Genomic DNA, 19863 nt, shown 5'->3' on the forward strand with positions numbered 1-19863 from the left:
TAACATGTTGTGATGATAATAGAATGACTTAAATTTCATGATTCATTCTGGTCATTAACAGCCATCATCAGAAAAACATCTGCATGTGTGGCTTTATAGGGGAGCTCCATACAACTGGACATTACCCTACAGCAATTTTTGAGTAATGTGCTGGCCTAAATACATTTGACCATGGAAGTGAGTAAGCATTATTATTATTATTATTTTTTGTCTTGGATTTAACTACCTTAGTAGTTGCAGAAGCTTTGGGTCTCCACACCAGCTTCTGCGTAGCAGAGTTCATTAACATAAGAAAGTCAATAAGAAATTAGCCTACCCTGAATTTTCATTTTTATTCCATTTCACAAAACTTGAGTGTAAGATGGGAAGAAAGTGAGTCAGTTCCCCAGTGGAGAATTCTGTTAACTTGGAAGAAAATGTTTAAGTCCAGTATGTGAGACTGGGGAGAGGGAAGGAAGAAATCACTCTCCTCCCTAGTATCTTCCTTAGTGCACCCCACTGACCCCTGCTCTCTCATTTCCCCATTGCTTCCCTGTTGTGTTTCTTCTCCTTAGCTTTCCTGTTCCTCCACACACTAGAACCTAAGCATAAGGATTTCTGATCCAAGATTATGTAATACTTGAAATTAAAAAGGGTGAAATTTATGAGTCCAAAACCAAAAATTACAAAAATAATAATAATAAACTACTGGTCCCCGTGTGCACAAACTGTCTTTAGAAAATAAAAAACAAAGCCAAACAGAGACAAGACCATTAATTACAGCGATGATTGTGCTCTGAATGTCAGGGGCTCCCCGTATGTTTATTTCTACGCGGGCTTTGTGTTTCAGTAGGTCATAAATTGTTGCTCATATTTAGAGGAACAATTGGAATTGCGTGGTCCTTTAAGTCCACAAAAGCATAGTTTAATACCACATATGTTAATGACTTAAAATACTTCGCCTTTCTAGATTACTTACTTAAGTCATTAAAGGAAACGTTTCGGATCAGTATGAAGGATGTGAAGGGAGTGAGAAAACAGAACCGCTTCCTTTTTTCCCCTTTTTCTTCTACCCAGTAGCAAGAGATCCAGTCCAGGTTTTGCCTTCGACTCTGCCTCCGAATTTCGGCTGTGCTCACTGTAGCACGTTTCTCTCTCTCCCCTCCTTTCTCCTTCCCTCTAGCCTCCAGTGTCTGTCTCCGGGATTTCGCTCTTCCTATTTCAGGAGGACTCTCACAGGCTCCCTCAGCCTGTGTGAAGCTGAGGTTTCCCCTGGATTCCGTTTATCCCCAACACATACCTCCACGCACACGCGTCCCCAAGAACCCGCGCTCGCCCCGACACACACTCGCACTCGCCTGTCCAGCTCCCTCTCCGGGAGAGCCGCGGGCGCGCGTTCCCACCTTCGCCGCACGCTCGGGCGAGCCGAGCTCGCAGCGCTCTACGATTCTGCGGCTCGGAAGTCGGATCGCGGCTCTGAACCCCCAGGGTGGTTTTTTAAAACATTTCTGTGCCTCCTCTCCCTCGTTTTTTATTGCACCGTTTTCGACCTGGGGGGCTAGAGGAGCTAGGCGGCTGCTTCCCCAGCCAGCCCTGGTTGGCTTGCCATCCTCCATCTGGCTTATAAAAGTTTGCTGAGCGCAGTCCAGAGGGCTGCGCTGCTCGTCCCCTCGGCTGGCGGAAGGGGGTGACGCTGGGCAGCGGCGAGGAGCGCGCCGCTGGCTCTGGCGGGCTTTCGGCTCGAGGGGCAAGGTGAAGAGCGCACGGGCCCTGGGGTTTACCGAGCTGGATTTGCACGTTGCACCATGCCTTCTTGGATCGGGGCTGTGATTCTTCCCCTCTCCGGGCTGCTGCTGTCCCTGCCGGCCGGGGCGGAGGTGAAGGCTCGGAGCTGCGGCGAGGTCCGCCAGGCGTACGGTGCCAAGGGATTCAGCCTGGCGGACATTCCCTACCAGGAGATCGCAGGTAAGCGCGGGCGCGCGGCCCAGTAGGCTGCAGCCCTCGGCGGCCGTCCGTCCCCCGGGCCGCCCGGCGCCCTCCTTCTTCCCCCCCTGTTGCTGAGTTGTTGGTGTTCACTTTCTGTCAGGGCTCTCCCGGACGCCGGCGGATGCTCCGGCGGCTGCTCCCGCGGGGAAGGTGTGCGTGTCAGCTGCCTCATTGTGTGCACACGCGGGAGCGTCCGCCCGCCCTCCCTCGGCTCTGGCGCCCCCGCGCCCCCTTCGTTGTGGGCTCGGGCCGGGCCGGCCGGGGAGCCCGGGACACCCGGGGGCGGCCGCGGCGCGAGGGCAGGTCGCCGAGCGGGGCGCCCAGCCCGCGCCTCTCGCTCAGGCAAACTTGGAAGAACTGCGGCCACAGTTTGCCCAGCGCCACAGTCTGAGTGGCGCCTTCCCCACTCCCGCCCTCGCGCCGGCGGGGGCGGTGGAGAGACGCGGAGGGCTCCCCTCGCCGCTCGCTCTGCTCCCCGGATCCTTCCGGGAGGCAGAACGCACGGCGCCCGGCCCGGGGGCGGGCGAGGCGGGGCGACCCCACCGCGGGGGACCCGGCCTTCGGACGTCTGCAGTTCCGGGCTGGTTTGGGGAGTTCACGGGCTGCCAGTTTCGGGCTTGGGGCGGGCTTTCGCGTTACGGGTTCTCAGTGCTTTCCCGATTGCGGTTGGTCACTCGCGGTTCGGGGGACACCCCCGGCACCCGGCGCGGCGCCGGGGCCTGAGCGCGCTCGCCCGCCCGCCTGTTCTCAGAAGCTGCTCCAACTTAAGCGAGTGGCTCACTAGTGGGTTTGTCCCGGCGTCCCCGGACCCCGCGTGCCGGGCCACTAGCATTCCTGCTCCGAGAGCTCGAGAGCCCCCCCCCCCCCTTTCTCGGCGCCAGTGTGTGGATCGCACTCGAGCTGCAACAACTTGCGCAGCAGCCCGAGTGCGTGTTTTCCGGCTCTTAGCTCCAACCGAATGGGGAGCTTCTCTGGGGCTCTGTGAATGAAACGTGTCGGGGAGAGATAATCCTGTGGCTGCGAGAGAGCATAGCTGAGGGAGGCAGAGAGAGGCCAGGAGATGCTGCGAGGGCGCGGGCTGCTCAAACCCGTCCGTTGAAGTCCTCGGTGACCTCAGATGGTCAAATCAAAACGCTACATTTCACCAGCCTCTCTGCATTTCGCCAAAGAGCTGGTCGCCGAGTGAAAGCTTTTTGCAGATATCTTAAAACATCATAGTTTCGATATGTCATGCAATTGCTGTTTTATTACGGTTGATCTACAAACTCTACAAGTGAAGGTTTTTACTTATACCGAAATGAACACATTTATAGAAATTTAGGCATTGGAGGGAAAAAAAAAAAAAGCCCATACACAACGCTAACAGCGCCGAGCGTGATACACAGGGAGCCTTTTTCAATTCTGAGCCAGACGTAGCCAGCCTCTGGTGAGTCGGAGGCGGAACCTGTGGTGAATTATAAGACTACTTTTCTATCCCTGTCACTTCTCCCTTTTCCAGAACTCCTTAATTTTTTAATCAGTGAAGAGAGAGCTACTGCCCCCACAGCTCCTTAAGTTTCTTTAACTCTCCTTCCCCTTTGTCTACTGTTATTTCATTCTTTTTAATTAATTGATAAGGATCACCTTTGCTTTTTTTCTCCTCCCCAAATCTCAGGGAGTTCAACTTTTAAAGGTTTTATGGTATGGCTCACTACTTCTAGGAACGTTTTCTCCTCTAACCTGGGCTTTTTCAAATTGTATCTTTTAAACACACAGATATTTCCCAGCATGATTTCAGATATGATCTCAGAGAAGAAAATAGTTAAGTATTTTTAAATTGCTTCAGTACTCTTTAGTGGATTATGGGAATTTCAGGAGGCTGCACTTCATCCTTGGCATGATGCAAATCTCCTTAATATCAAAATGAAGGTTTTCAGGGTAAATAATTTCTGTACTCACCATTTACTTTCCTGAAAACATTTCCAGTGGTTAAAATAAATCCTTTAGTAGATTTTTAACTACAGGGTTTTTTTTTTTCCCCCTTTTACCTCCACCTCTTGACAATCACAGTGTTCACTAATTAGCTATGAAGTTCTGAAACGTGCACTATTGTTAAAATCACTTTCTAGGACTAAGGGTACTGTTGACTTTGTCTTAACCCTGGTGTGCTTTGATGCTGGTGGAAATGATCAAGATACAGGTCACTGTGGGGTCAGAGGCACATCTGATAGGGAAACAAATGAAGTAAAAGGTAAGTGTGTGTGTATGTATATATTTATGTGTATATGTGTAATCTTTTTAAAGTGAACTACTCAGTGCTACATGTTGTTGGAATAATCGCTTAGGAAAGCTGTCCCATTATTAAATGAAAACACTCATATGCTCTTCCCTAGTTCCTGATACTATTTACATTTCATTATCTAGTATGTGGTGGTTATCCTTTCTTTAAACTCCTTTTTCATCCTTTGCCTTGTTTGGATTTTTAATGGTTTGCTTGAGAAATAGCATATGCCATCAGTCGGCCAGGGCACATGAATTTTAAAGCAACTGCTGTTCATAATTTAGATTCATGAGAGCTGTTTCTAACTGAAAGATATTTGCAGGTAGCTTGCCTGGTAAAATAACTGAGAAGTAATAAGGACATTATGTTTCATCATGACATTATTAAAGTTCTACTCAGAAGTCACAATTGTGAAATAGTGTTGCCCTTTCCTATTCTAGGATAAAAGGGAGTTCTTCAAACTCAATAGATGAGGGACTGTGATGGGTAATATATAAAGTTATGCTCTCAGAGAGTGCTTGGGAGGCCTTTAAGGGGCAGGTTGCACCATTAATCTTCACTCAGCCCTGATCTTAAGCCATCCCAGGCAGATCAGATAGACTATCCGTCCTTGTTTGAAAGACCTCCAAAGGAGAAGACCCAGGAGCCCCACTCAGCCATCCATTCTAATACTTAGTAATTCTTGTGGTATCGAAATGTTTCCAGATAACTAGCCCAAAGCCTTCCCAGTGTGCTCACTTATTTTCTTCTGTTCTGTCTTCTGGGAAGATACTGAGCAGTGGATCATCAAGTTCTATGTTAGGAATGTTATTTTGATCAAAGGTAGGTATGAAACATTCCAGTCTTTTCTTTGAGCATCCATAATATTATCTCATTTTCCAACCCAACTCATCTTGATGGCTCTAAACTTCTAAAAGGACTCAACAACTGAAAAGAGTATCTGCTTGAAAGACTGGGCAATTAGAGAATGTTTTTTTATGCTTACTGTGCCACTATGCCTTGAGCCTTCTTGGAGTCATTAATTATAACTCCTTGTAGCTGACTAATGGTGACTTATTGGCCTACATGCCCACGTTTTTTTCATTAGTTATGTAATTCAGCTGTATTTAACAATCCCTTATTTGGAAATTACTACAGGCCGAGCACCTGTTTAAAAAACATTACCTGCTTCTAAAACATTAGATGCTGCCTTATTGACTCCTTTTAATAATTTTATAGATATCGTCATAATCCCCATTTTATAGATGAAAAGACTGAGCAGCAGAGAGACTCAAATATTTAACTTGCCCAGGGATGACTCAGCTAGAAAGTGGTGAGGCTAGAATTCCAACTCAGGAGTTCTGACTCCAGGTACCAGAGTCCTAGACTTAATCCTGCCTCCTGCCATTCTGTATTTGTTGAATGAATGCATGCAAAATCAATTCTTTCTTCATCTACTAGGTACATAGTCTGGTATTATCAATCACCATATGTATTCCCTCACAGTTTGTGCTGCATATTTTTCTATTTACTTGCAATATCTATAATTTTTCAAAATCACTTTGAAATGTATGTTCTCAGGAATTAACCATGCTACCGTCACTAAATTGATCATGTACTTATGTGTTTTCCTGATTTTTTTTTATTGTATCTCTGTAGCTATATAAAAGATGGAAACTAAAGAATACGTATTGGTATTTTTCAGTATACCAGGCCTGCATGAATAATGGGTTAGTGCAACAAAGTTTGCTATAGGAAGTTATCACAGGGGTAGAGGGAGGAGGGAATCTATCTTCATAGATTAGGAAAAAATATAATTGTTTTCTCAGTATTTGTCCCTTTTTGTGTCTCGGGTGTTTTGAGAGCTGGGCTACAGGTGGATATTAAAGCATTAAACTCTTTCCCATCTCTTGAATATGAATTTAGCTCAATACTCTAAAAGTTTATCCCAAAATCAAATTAAGAAAATATTCTCTTCTATTCTGCTGATATACTAGTGACTTTTTTCAGTCCTTCTTTATTGCTTTCAAATTTCAGGATATGTGATGCTTCATTTTACCTGATCTTTGTCCAACAGTCCTTTCCTTTCTTTGGTGGGTTTCCCAAGGAACCTGTCCTCCCTCCCTCTGTTCCCTCAGCAAACTAACTTATTTAATACATTCGCCATTAAACACAATTTTTTTTATCAGTTTGTCTGTAGCTATTACATTAACATAAACAGAAAAAGTGTTTGGTAACTCTTACTCTTTTATAGACACATTAAATATCCTACTTTGAAATAAATTATTTAATTTCCATTTAACTGTCTGCTTCGTAGATTTCTGATTTCTTTGTCCTCTCTTGAGTTAGCTGATGTCTTTAAAATCCTTTCAAAGAACAGTGTGAGAGGTATAAATGAGTTAGCTGAACTTCAAATTTTTTTTTTTTAATGATTTGTCGAGTCACTGGATTTCTAAAAGAATCCCATTAATTCCAGGTATCAAAGCAACCTAAAATCTGGGCTATTAGGAGTGCCACTTGTTAAACTCTTGATTTCGGAATTAATTTTAGAATGCTCCTTGCAAACAGAGCTATCTTAGCTGATTTAATTAGAGGATAATATGTCATCATTGAGAACAAGAGTTCATTTGAGTTGACTTTTTTTACATAAAACTCACATCTTTTAACCGTGCCACATGGTAATTGCTGGTGAGTAGAAATGTAGGCTGCTATCAAAAGTGATTTAAAATATACAGCATTATGTCCTTTAAAGTATTATAGTATAAACATTGTTGTAATTTATGTAAGAGTGTGACTAATGTCCTTTCACAATTATGGGTGAGTTTTATGAACACTTATAAAATACAAAATTATTGAGTCCTTTAAACCAAATGACTTACAATTCAGTCACTAGATTTGTATAGAAATATGAGTTTAGGATAGAAATTGTATTAAGGGAATTGTTGATAAAATTGTTTATTAGCTTAAAGCCGATCAGTAACATCTCTAAGACTGCTTTCCCCCCCTTAATTCATGTCTCTCAAAAGACTTCTAGCAAGGCCAGTTGTCTTGACAGTTTAAACAGAATACTGAATATTCTTTTAAACTTGTTGCTTATATCTCTTTGCAGACCAAATTCTGCTCCATTAAATTCTTTAGCTGGCACATAATTCTACTTTAAGTAGTTTCATAGACTTCTTTAGTATTAATCACTTTTCACTTATTTATGTGACACTCTTTGAAAGTGTAACTGCCTCACTGGGATGCCATATCTGTAAATAAAAGGTTTCATAGCAGTAAGTCTTGGATAAAGGTTTAAAATTCTAATAATCCTGAATGGAAGTACTTAAGAGTTTTTAATAACTTTGGATGAAAAATATTTTTTTAAACAAATGTACCAAAGAAAAATAGAAACTTGATTCCATATTTAAACATTATCCAGGCTACTGATTTATTTTTATAACTCATTCTCTATTTCCTTTAGGTGTCTTTTTTTCCATTCATCCAATAAGTATTTCTTGTATACCTACTATGTTTAATTCACTTTGCTAGGTGCTATGTATAGGGCCTCAGTGGATTTTAATCCCAGCAGGGAAGCAGAAATTAAGAGCACCATTCACAATGAATGGCTGAGATTATGACAGGCCATGAAAGCATTTAATAGGAGTATCTGATCTCATCACAGCATCTGGGAATGCTTCCTTGAGGAAGAGCAATGGACAATAGGCTCTGAAGCATGAGTACGTAGTTAGTACCGTATGGTTAGAAGACCCTGAAAACATGAGAGGACTTTTAGAACCTGGGGAAAACAGCAGTGAATGGAAAGTCCCATGAGACTACGGGAGAGCCTGTGGGCCAGGTTAATACACTGTCCAAAGATGGCCCATGCATGTTGGGCCTATGCGGTTTACCTTTTCACTGCAAGTATGGACCCTTAGCTCTAAATTAACCTGTGGGTGCTAAACTCAAGTTTTTTCAACATCCGGTTGTTTTAAACACAGCCCAAAGAAAATAGACTTTTAACCATTTAAAGCCTGTCTCTTTTGTGTACCCTGCAAAACTGCATAAGGCCTGCTGGTCATTTATAGGATGAATCTGGGACCTAAAAAAACTCCCAAGTTGCTGCCCTCTCCACCCTGTGGCTGAGCAACATAGCCTAGATACTTAATTCCCCTCCCCTCTCCTGGGAGTTCCCTGAACCTCCTCCCCTTCTGGTCCTGGCTCCTCTGTTACGTCTGTCAGACCTCAAGCAATGAGGGACTTCCCCTCCCATGCAACCTGTCTAGTGCCACCAAATTAAAGCTCTCCGTGTCCTGCTGCCACCTCCCGGTCCTGTATCTTGCCTTAATCAGCCCCGAACTCCCTGGAGCTCCTGCAGTGACCTTGGTTGGCCTTCAGCCTCTGGCAGTGAGAAGCTATTGAAGAAGTGTTCCAATCAGGATTGGACTTGATTTGAAATATTACTTTGGTGGCTCTGTAGAGAATGGATTGCAGGGGAGCAAAAGCAGATACAGGAACAGGAGGAGATGGTAGCTTGAACTAGAGTGGTGACTGGAAAGGGAATGAAGTAGAAAACAAGGAATATTTAGGAGCTAACTGAAATAAGTCAGACTGAGAAAGACAAATACCAAATACTGTAGGATGTCACTTACATGCAGCATCTAAAGACCAAAATGAACAAACAAAACAGAATCCAGATTCATAGATGCAGAAGACAGATTGATAGTCGCCACAAGGGAGGAGGGGTGGGGGGTTCTAAGGTAAAGGGGATGGAGCAGTACAAATATACATTATAAAATAAGTCATGGGGATGTAATATAGTGCATGGGGAATATAGTCAAGAATATTATATTAACTTTGTATGGTGATGGATAGTAACTAGACTTATTGAGGTGATCATTTTGCAATGTATACAAAGATCAAATCACTGTGTTGTGCACCTGAAACTAATACAGTATTGTAGGCCAATTATACTTCAATTAAAAAATGAAATATTTAGGAGGTAAAATTGATACAACCAACAGACCACAAGTCAATCAAAAGTGAATCACTGAACATCTATCATGACTATGAACTGGCATCTGTGTATGTGAAAGAGAGGGAGAGGTTGAGAGGGAGAATCAAGCATCCCAGAAACATTCATTGAGTTTACAAGGCCATGTAAATAACTATGACATAGTTTATGTGTGCTTTTCAGTGGAGACGAAACTCAATATCATAAAACCAGCACAGCACTGTTAAGAGTATCAATGTGGCTGAGACAAAGGGATTTCCCAGACAGGGTAGGGTGAGATGTTAACTCTCAGAAAGTAAAGAGTTATCAAAATATATGTAATCAGCTGTGCCATTTTGAAACTTAAGTCAAAGTTTTTGTCCTATGGCAGCGTTAAAAAAAAAACCCAAGATTTTTACCAAGATGAAGAATTAATTAAATTGTTACTTCAACGCTTCCTAATATTTAAACAATGCTATGTCCATGGCTTAAGGACCAAATTCATCATTACTGGTTGTAATGATAGGAGTCAAAAAAAGGAAGAGACCTAGACCTTGCCGAAAGGAAGAGGTAAAATTTAATTGGGAGTATATTATTCAGGGATCTTGAGTGCAACCAAAGCAATAGGATATATAGATGCAGGTATATATATGAGGAGATTTATTATAGGAGTTGGCTCTGGAGATTATGGAGGCTGAGAAGCCCCATGATCTGCCATATGCTGGCTGGAGACCCAGGAAAGTGGAGGTGTAATTCAGTCTGACGCTGAAGGCCTTAAGCGGGGTAGGGTACTGGTGGTATAAGTCTCAGACTCCGAGGCTAGAGAACCAGGAGCTCTCATGTCCCAGTGTAGGAGCAGATAGATGTCCAAGCTAAAGAAGAGAGAGAGAGAATTTGTTCTTCCTCCACCTTTTTGTTCTCTTTGGGCCTGGGTGAATTGGATGATGTTCCCTCACACTGGTCACTCCTGCTACTAAATCAAATGCTAATCTCTTCCAGACACAGCCTCACAGACGCACCCACAAATAATGTTTTACCAGCTATCTGGGTATCCCTTAGGTGGGTCAAACTGACATAAAATTAAACTGTCACAGGGACATTGAATGATGGGTAGCATTTGACAAACAGCCGTGAAAGAAGAAGGCATTTGGGGTTAAATTCGCAAGCAAAGTAGTACGTATGGAGGATACTACAGAAAGGAATCAATTAAGAATTTGTGAGACATAAATACTGAACAAATACGGTGGGGTTGTATTTTGATGGACCTTGAAAACCCTTGGTTTTCTGTGGCAGGAAGTAGGTCATCATCCTAGGTTCTTAGCAGTGACGTGACAAGATGAAAGTACTGATTTTGATGGGTCAAGCACTATAATCAGGATGGAATAGAGAGGAGATCATTAACGTCCCAGGGGGAGGGAGGGAGGGTAGCCAGGGGGCTGATTGAGATACTACAGCATGAGATGCCAAGGTGAGGAGAGGGGTGAATGAGGTCATCAGAGAAGAGGCAACATTAAATAGCAAAAAAAAACCAAAAACCTTAAAAAACTTTACTCTTCTTTACTACTTAGAAGTTCCAATAAAAAGGGTTTCAAGAAGACAAGCCGTTGAAACTCTTGCCTGAAATCACCTGTGTCATTTAAGATACTTTTGGCAGCCGTCACAGAAAATCCTGAATTGGCTGGCATACCCATTCAGGGAAAACCATCGTTTCACCTGAGTTCCAACCCAGAACAGTTTATGATGGTGGCAAGTGGGAAGTTAACACTATACCAGGCGCCATTATGGAAGCAAGATGGCTGCTGGAGTACTAAGAGTCAAAGCCTCATTATGATGCCCAGAGGCACACAGTGGGGCTGTTGCTAACCATGTGTGTCTCCTCATTGTTGAGATAGACTAACTGTCGGAAGCCCTCCGGCAGATTTACCCACCCTCTCATTCCAGAATTGCTTCCTGTGTCCATGCCCAGAAGAGAAAGGAAAAGGGCCATAGCTGTTGACTTGGATTAGTCATGGTTACTCCCTCAGACAGGGGCTGATGTCTTCCTTCCTTAAGTATACGGCCACTGAATTGCTTGGCCATCTTCATAAGAATCCCCAGGAATTGAGGAGTAATGGAGAGATTGAAAGTAACTACTCAGATTGTCTGAATTAATTAGGTAGTTGGCATTTTTGCTTATTAAGTCCAGTGTTCTCAACTCCAGCCAGCAGTGAGCTGACACATAGCAATTGGCTTTCAGGAGGGTGGGGTGGGGGGAGACCTGATTTGTAGCATTTGCCAGTTTCTGTGGTATAGAAATGTTCCCACCATGACAGATTTCAAGCTACTAACAGTTTAACAACCAGCTGACAAAATTCCTGAAAATTTACCTTTTGGCTCTTTTGAGTTGGAAAGAGCCAGGGCTATCCAGGAGTCATGTGAGATACTAAAAGACAATACTTATACTTGGGTTCCATCTTTAAATACTCTGATGTAATTGGTCTGAGACAGGGCACTCTTTTTCCTGTCCTCGCTCCCTTCTTTCCTTTCTTTCTTTTTCAGTTTTCCCAAGTATTTCTGATGTGCATCCAGGGAAGGGAACCAGTTAGCCAAAGCTCTGCTTCATAAACTTGATCCTGCATCAGAATTACTGGAGGGCTGGTTAAACACAAATACCTGGACCCCACCCCCAAAGGTTTTGATTTAGTCATTCCTGGGTGGGGTCTGTAATTTGCAGGGGTTTTGTTTTTGTTTTTTTAACAAGTTCCCAGGTGATGCTGATGCTGTTGGTCCAGGCACCATCTCTTGAGTCTCAGGGGGCCAAACTCTGGGTGCATTCACTGTGGTTTTAAATACGGTTTTTTTGTCAGGGTGGACAGTCAAATTTGGGCAATGATTGCTGTTATTTCTCATCTTGATCATAGGTAAGAATCCTAACCGAGAAAGTGCCTCTGTTTCAAATTTTGCACCCTCCTCCTCCCCTCCCCATCGCCTCTGCCTTCTTTCAAATGCTTACTTTGGCCACTAGGGGGACTAAGGGAAAGAGAGTGATTGGATCAGTTCAATCCGTAAGTATCTCTGTGTGGAACAAAAGGGACCCAAATCAGTGGCAAGCGCACAGCTGCATGAGTAGCACAGAACTTCAACATTGTTTTAAAGGCAACTGGGAAATGTTTTCCGCTTCTTTTTTACAGGCTCCTTATTATTCTTTGTTAATATGGCAGGCTTTCTTTGGGTATGTGACTCGTTTTGGGGGGTCCTATTTAGAACATTTCGGGTAAAGAGCATGCCATCTCCCTACTCCCCCCTTTGAGCTGTTTTTTCCTGCACTAGTCTCCCAAATGCAGATCCAGCCATTTTTTTCCTGACCTCTAGAATCCTGTGCAAGGAGACTACATTTAGAGCTGGTCAGTCTTCATTCTATACACATTTAATTAAAGATGTAGCATAATACATTCAGGGCATGCACACCTGTGTTCTGTAGGCTTGATTGGCTAGTGTGTTTGCTCCTTATTAGAGTTCTTGGATTTCTTGAGAAATTGGCTTCCTCTCTTTGTGCCCCCAGGACAGTGGAGATTAACAAGGGCCACTGCTCCTCAGCTGAATTTCAGGGAACTAGAGGTGTTTCCTCTTAAGGTTGCAGTGAGGTTGAGACAAATACTTTCTTTGCAAAGAAAGCACTTTGAGGTCTTCTTTTTAAAAAAGATGAATACTTTTCAATTTGTATTTTCTTAATGGGTCAGCATAGCTCAAAGTCAATAGAGCTTTTGAAATGAACTTGAAAAAAGCCACAATGCTTTTAGATATTATAGATATTTTAAAATGACAAGCCTTAGCTTTTTCCTGAAAAAGTTGGAAAATACTTTAAACATACTCTAGCTGTTTGCTTATCCTATTTTCTTCTCAATCCCAGTGACTTAAAAACTTAAAAAAATGGTAAAATTTAAAATGGCTGACATCTTTTTCCTTTTTTTTACTTACGTAAAAGGTTTAACAAATGTTTTCGAAGAGTTTAAATGATCTTTGATATCCTGGGAACTTGATTTGGAAAATAAGAATTTGTAATTCTGAAATATTGGTAATTTGGAGATGTAGGATTCCTGAACATTCCTACTTGATCTATTACAACTTCTCCTCCAGCTATATATTTACACTGAACTTAGGTAACACAGTTTACTGTTACTTTTATATTATCAAGTGCTAATGTGTGAAAGGCTTTTATTGTGCTTTTACTACTCATTTGATTATGTGGTATCTTATTTAATATTCTTTCATAGACTTGGGGGTATTTAGACATCAGGAAGTCAAGTACTATGTTAAAAGCTCAGGCCAGTCTTTTTATATGACTGCAATAAAGAATATATTCATTTCACTTATATTACCACATGGCTCTCATAAAAGGTCAGTTTCAATTGAATATAAAATAGGTTACAAATGGCAAATCTTATGTCATCAACAACAAAATTATTATGAATCATCCCTTTTCAATTGCTGTTTCCCCTCTTAAAGTAACTTGAGGATTTCTTAAAATCAGAGATCCTCATGATGTTTTGTTCAATAGACATAAAAAATAAATTCATTTTTTTTACTTTAGTCAAGAAAATATGTATAGAGTAATCACACCGAAATTCCAGTTGAAACAGCGAGTCAGGTGCATCAGAGTTTCACAACAAAAAAGCCATAAAATTATACTTTTTCATTTGTTGTTATATTAATTTACCAAATTAACTTTGAATCAACTTCTCAGCCTGGATTATTGATGAGTAATATTATGGGAAGTTACATGCATTAAGGTGAGTTGATTGCTATGACTTTAAGAGTGGCAGTTTATTCTTACCCAGAACACGCTCAGTAAATTATAGGAAGGTTTTCGGCTTAACAGAGGGTTGAGTATATATAAAAGTGTAGGTTGCAATGATCTTAATTCTAGGTAGTAACTAAGGTTGCGTTTTATAACCAGAATGACAAATTCCTGTAGCTGAAAAACCTATAATGCATTTTAAAGTGAATTGTAACCTTTCTAGCCATGAGTTTGTAAAGTACAACTCTTGACAAAGCATTGTTTTACCTCCAAAATATTTATTTTCAAAAGTTATGACCTTGTATTTGAAAAAAAGGTTTATAAATGCCCTATTTCTGAAAGGCTTTGAAACAGTATTATTTGGAAAAAAAAAAAAAATGAGCCTCACTCACAACTACTATAATCAGGGAAAATAGAAAAGATGGAATACAAATCAGCCAGAGCAGGCTCCTCTCCATTGCATATTTCCTAAAGCCATCTTCATTCAGGGTGACGGTTCCGATTTTAACCTAATTAAGCATCAGAGAGAACCAGGGTCCTAAGAGATGAGCCTGAAGGTTCCCGGAAGTCCCATGCTGCCCCTTCCCTCCCAGGCGCTGGCCGGGGAGCCTGTGTCCGGGACTTCTGGAAGGTTCCAGGGATGCCCAGAAGGAGGCTCTGCTGTGTAGCGCCAGCCCGTAGGTGTGCCACCTTCAGCCACATTTCAGCCCGGTTACTGTGGAATTGATTTTCACGGCTCCTGACAGAAGCTGTTTTCAGCCCTTGAAAAGGCAGTAGCTGGGGCCGATACTCCTAAACACAAACAGCAAATTGCTCCAAGGCTTTCATAGCCTTCGAGGTCTGTTACCTTAAGGTTCTAATGGCCTTTTAACAGTGTTTCCAGCTGAGCAGCAGATGTAAAGGATACCGAACATTGAAAATAGTGTTCTTTTTTTTTCTCCTCCCTGAAAGAATCATTTTTTACAGATACTGTACTAACAGCATATCCTAGGAACTATTCAACGGAATGTTAGTTTTGAAACTCAGAACCAAACCTCAGATGAAGTATTGTCAGCGCCATACGTCTGCCACCTCACTGGGCTGTGTGTCCAGTGTTACCGCCCATCAGATCCTGTCACCAGTAGTAGGGGCCCATTTGATAGTATCTCGTCAGGGAAAAAAATAATTAATGGAGCCCCACAAAGCCTCTGAAGGTCCTTATACTTACGTTAAGTCAATTCATTTTCATCCTAAACATTGCAGTGTGTTTTTGAAAACAATGCATTTAGCTTTAGGAATTATATCCAGGCCACCTTTGGTTTCCCTTTCTATTGTCTTGAGCGCTAGTTTTGTCTTTCTGTTGGTTAGGGTTGTGGTGAGATGTTTCCTGAATGGGGAGCTCTGCTCTCCCTGCACAGTGAACTTGAAGGCCTTTAAACTTTGGTCTGGGGAAGAAGGTTAGTATTTCAGTCTTGTGGACTTCTGGGGAAAAAGTCAAACACAACCGAAGAACACTTGTCGAATTGGACGTTTTTCCATTTTAAAATCCTAGAGACATACAGGAAACAAACTGAGGGGTGCTGGAGTGGAGGGGGGTGGGAGGCATGGGGTGGCTGGGTGATGGACATCGGGGAGGGTGTGTGCTATGGTGAGCGCTGTGAATTGTGTGAGACTGATGAATCACAGACCTGTACCCCTGAAACAAATAACACATTATGTGTTAATAAAAAAAATATTAGAGACATAGTATGCCTTTTGATTTTACTGAGGTCCAAGCAGCGCTTGGTATTTCAACTTTCCAGTGGTGACTACACGAGGTAAGAGAAAAACAGCCATGCCAATGAGTCATCGTTCCTCATGCCAGGAACTGGCCTGTTTTACAAGCTTTTGGAGGGCTCTTTAGGAAGTATGTGAGCTGCCACCATTTTCTTCCCCCAAAGTTGAAAATAGACATACGTTGAAACTCTGATGTGAACAGGCGATGTGAATAGACAAGCAATTTCTTTCCTTCTTGTTTTCTTCCTCTTTTTCCTCCTACTTCCTCTCTTCTTCACTCACAGGACCCATGGGGGAAAAATAATGAGTGTGGTCTAGTTTCAAATTTAGTGTGATCAGTTTCACTCTTCTGGGAAACACACATGTGGGCAGCCTGCTCTGGAGCTGTGGTCCAGTGGAGCCTGGCTTTGGCTCCCGGCTCTATTACTTTGCCTCTGTTGTTTCATCTGTGAACAGGGATAATAACAGTCCCTATCAGTCATCGCTGTGATTGTAGTAAATGAATAAACCTTTATAAAGCTCTTACAATAGTGGCTGGCATACGATGAAGGCTGTATACAGTTTTGAAGCCCATCAATCTGTTGATGAGGGTAGGGAGTAACAAGGGGAGAAAGGGAAAGAGTGCGTTTCCTGGGGCTCCTCCCGGCTCCTGGGCTTAGCTCGCCTGCTCCGTGAATGTCCGCGGTTGGTGTCCTTTGTGATCTGCTCTTGTGCAACTTGGGCAGAAACTGGTAGTCCCTTTTCCTGGAGTACTCACCCTGACAGTGGTCTTTTCTGGCCCTGTAGGCCTCGAGAATCACTGGCTTGTTCTTCACCTGGCCTCTGGTCCTCCTGTAGCTTTGATCACCTGCTGTGGTGGGAGCATGAGAAGCCTTCTGGTCTGCAACTCAGCTGCATTCTGAATCCACCCAGGAGTGCTCTGGAAACCACTGGGCCAGACCTGGGCCCCCTAGGTGTGGGTGTAGCCCTCTGTCTCAACATCTTTGCCTCCAAGTTTAAGGTCATTGCCAAAAGCCCGCCAGGCAATCTTTTCACAGATTCCAAAACAGATTTTGGGCTAGAAATCCCTCTTCCCCTTGGCTTTCCCGTATTGATGCGAAGCTCAGAAAGGAGAAACTGGGAAATGTGGGGAGCCTCCCTGTACCTCCCTCTTTCATACAGACCCTTGGGGAGCAGGGATGGGTTTGCCATCTTTTGTCTTCCCGGCTAGACCTCAAGCCCTTCATCCAGGTTTGAAGACTTGTCTCTTAAAGAGATCAGGTAACAGATACCCGTGGCTTTGGAGGGGGTAGTCTGTAAGAAGACAGTAAATTAAGGGGCAAACAAAACTGAATCAGTGAAAGATTTGCAGAATATCATCCTCATCACATATGCAATATGGAGACTTCTGAAGATTCAAACATCTAGTGAACTGGGAATAACATAAATTCTTTGTTTATGTGGGAATCTTTGGGCTTTCTGGCAGATGTTGTCATATAGGAGCAAAAGGACTAATTCCTTGTTTTGTGCTTACTAATGGGTTGTTTTGAAGTTTTCTTTACCTCCTTGAACGTCAGTTTTCTCCTCTATATAAAAGGGCAGTACTACAGCCTGGCTCATGATACTGTTCTTTGTGAGGCTGAAATGGCAAAATGGCGTGTGAGCAGCCTGACAGAGAGAAGTCTCCAGTAAATGTTAGCTCTCCTTTTCCCAACTGCCTCCTGACACATGTATTATGATGAGAAATCTTCCTATTTCTTATTCAGGAGAGGAGAGGAACTAGTAGGCTGTAATCCCCACTGTAAGACTTAGTCACTTTTAATTTCCTTTTATGATCAACTTCTAAGAAAGAAGCTCTAATAGAACGTTAAAAGGTGATCTTGAAATGCTGTTAAATGTCAAATAGCAAATCTTTTAAAAACATTCTCTTTCTTTTCTCTTCAGCCTTCTTGGAACTGACTGTGAAACTTTTCTTTCATGCTGTTCTCATAAGTTCCTGTTGTGCATCCTGCCCTCAGAATGATAGATCTGATGCATGGCTTTGATTATTTCACTTTGCTTAGAGCAGGGGTTCTCAGACTTGAGTGTACATCAGAATTTTCCAGAAGGCTTGTTCAAATGTGGGCTGCCGGGTCCCCTTCTGGTAGATCTGAGATGGGGCCAGTGCCCAGTTGATGCTGACGCTAAAGGTATCTAGGCCACACTTTGAGAACCACTGGATTCAAGTTTAAGCCTTAAACTATCAACAGTCAAGTTAACTCTCCAGTGGCCTGAGAATAAATACCCACTACCTTGGTTTGACATTCAAGTACTGAAGCTATCTTATTTAGTTCCAAGTGCCCTTCTAGAAATTTCTGTCTCATAAAACCTCTTTTTCACTCAACTTACTCTTCTTTCTGTTCTTGTTTCATTTGCTAATATCATGACAATGCTTGCTCTGTCCTTCCCAGTTTTCTCTACCAACTAAAATGCAGTTTAGCTCAAATCACTCTTCATGCGTTTGTCCTAAGTTACCCAGTTCCTATTTCCTCCTTGCCTTCCTTGTGTAGTGTTTGTCTATTCATTTGGTAATTAACCAAATTCTGCCTTCTCCTGACTCTGAAATTGTTGTCTTGTGTCCTTTACAATGAGTCACTTAATTTTTGTTTCCAAATTTGCCCGTGTGATATGTGGTAGCTGAGGGCGCTTAAATGTATATTTGTACTTTCCAGAGCACAGTGTTTGAGTATAGTAGGTATTGAATAAATAACTGACTACTCCTTGATTGGAAATATAAAAAGACGTTTTTTGTTTTTTTGGCCAGGCTTTACTTAAAGACAACTTTAAGTAAGATCAAAATTAAATGGTGTAATATAAAGACACCCTTATATTTTCTTTGAAAGAGTGCGGCTGATAAAATTATATTAGCTAAAGCCAGTGGAAATCAATTTGTGAAAGTATAGACCAGAATTTATTGTGTGGAACATGCATTTTGTTGCTTCCACTTAATTTTAAAGCATACCATTTCTCTCAGTGAAGCCCTTACTGTATATAGGTATATGTCTATCAAAATGTTTTTTTCAAAATGTGGCATATTTTAGCTATCACTGACAGCAATTTTCAAATGTCTGAAAAGATTAGGGATGCTAAATGTAAAGAGTACTATAAATTGCAGTGACATTTCCTGGGAGATAAAGAAATTGATAGAGAGGAAAGTTAGTTTAAAAAGTCAGGCCTAGGGATAAAGCAATCAAATTGTACCACCTTTGGAATGATCTATTTACGATGGAGACTTTGAATAATAAATTGTGCCACCGGAATGCTCATAGGAACCACTTGTAATTTTCTGAATTCCACTTTAAGCTGTTACCTACCTAGGCTCTCTTACTTAATATATCAGTTCGGGTCAGTGAAAATTTATTTTTAATTACTTGGCTGAAGAACAGCACCCACAATTTCCCTGCCCTTGAGGCACACATAGAGTAGTGAAGACAGATACATAGATAGTTTCTATATGATGTGGGGAGTGGTGTGACAAAGGCTCTGGGAGCCTAGAAGAAAGCAGGTAGAGGTTGAGGGCAGGTAGAAAAGTACTCCTTTGGAGGGCGAAGGGGAGAGGCAGTGAGGGTTCTCAATCGGGGAGCAGGATGTACCTTTTTTCGACACCACAATAATCTATTTCTTACATAGGATTAATTGTTGTTCCATGTAAAGGGATGAACCCTAATTATATAGTAAATAGGGAGGGTTAAACTCCTCTACCCTTCTAATGCAAATTAGAAGATCATGCTCTCTGAACTGCCTAAGAAATGAGCAACTCTGGTTTTGCAAAATGTATCAATTGATCTTTGTTTAAGCAAAAGAACATGTGTCGGTCCTTGGGAAATTGTATATAAATTCCCAAGCATGATATTTAACTCCACATTATTTTAGTGCCCATATTTTAATAAAATTTCCAGAGAAACATTAGGAAAATAACTACATTAATCACACGATAATCCCTGCTAAAGGTATAGTTTTAAATGGTGATAATCCTATATTTCATACACAAACTTATTCCTTTGCAGACATTAACATATGATTGTGCTGTATATTTTGAAAAGTCCTAGACATCATAGCGACCCTATTAAAGTAGGTGTGATATGTGTAAGTCAGCAGATAAATATTTTGATGGTCAAAGATGACATTTGCCATAGA

At 42.1% G+C, this 19863-nt stretch overlaps 1 protein-coding gene across 2 annotated transcripts in view; it reads left to right on the top strand.

The window, feature by feature from the left end:
• Positions 1-1784: 1784 nt before the first annotated feature.
• The window catches only part of GPC6 (glypican 6), a 1069763-nt gene continuing 1051684 nt past the window's right edge, over positions 1785-19863 (top strand). For both annotated transcript variants that reach the window (XM_088022217.1, XM_028112064.2), the window contains exon 1: positions 1785-1944. In XM_088022217.1, coding sequence (XP_087878343.1) covers positions 1785-1944 — 160 coding nt within the window. The remainder of the gene's footprint in view (positions 1945-19863) is intronic.

This window comes from Eumetopias jubatus, unplaced genomic scaffold, assembly GCF_037043125.1.
Source record: "Eumetopias jubatus isolate StellerSeaLion01/CBP00866 unplaced genomic scaffold, mEumJub1_p1.0 scaffold_3, whole genome shotgun sequence".
NCBI lineage: Eukaryota > Metazoa > Chordata > Mammalia > Carnivora > Otariidae > Eumetopias > Eumetopias jubatus.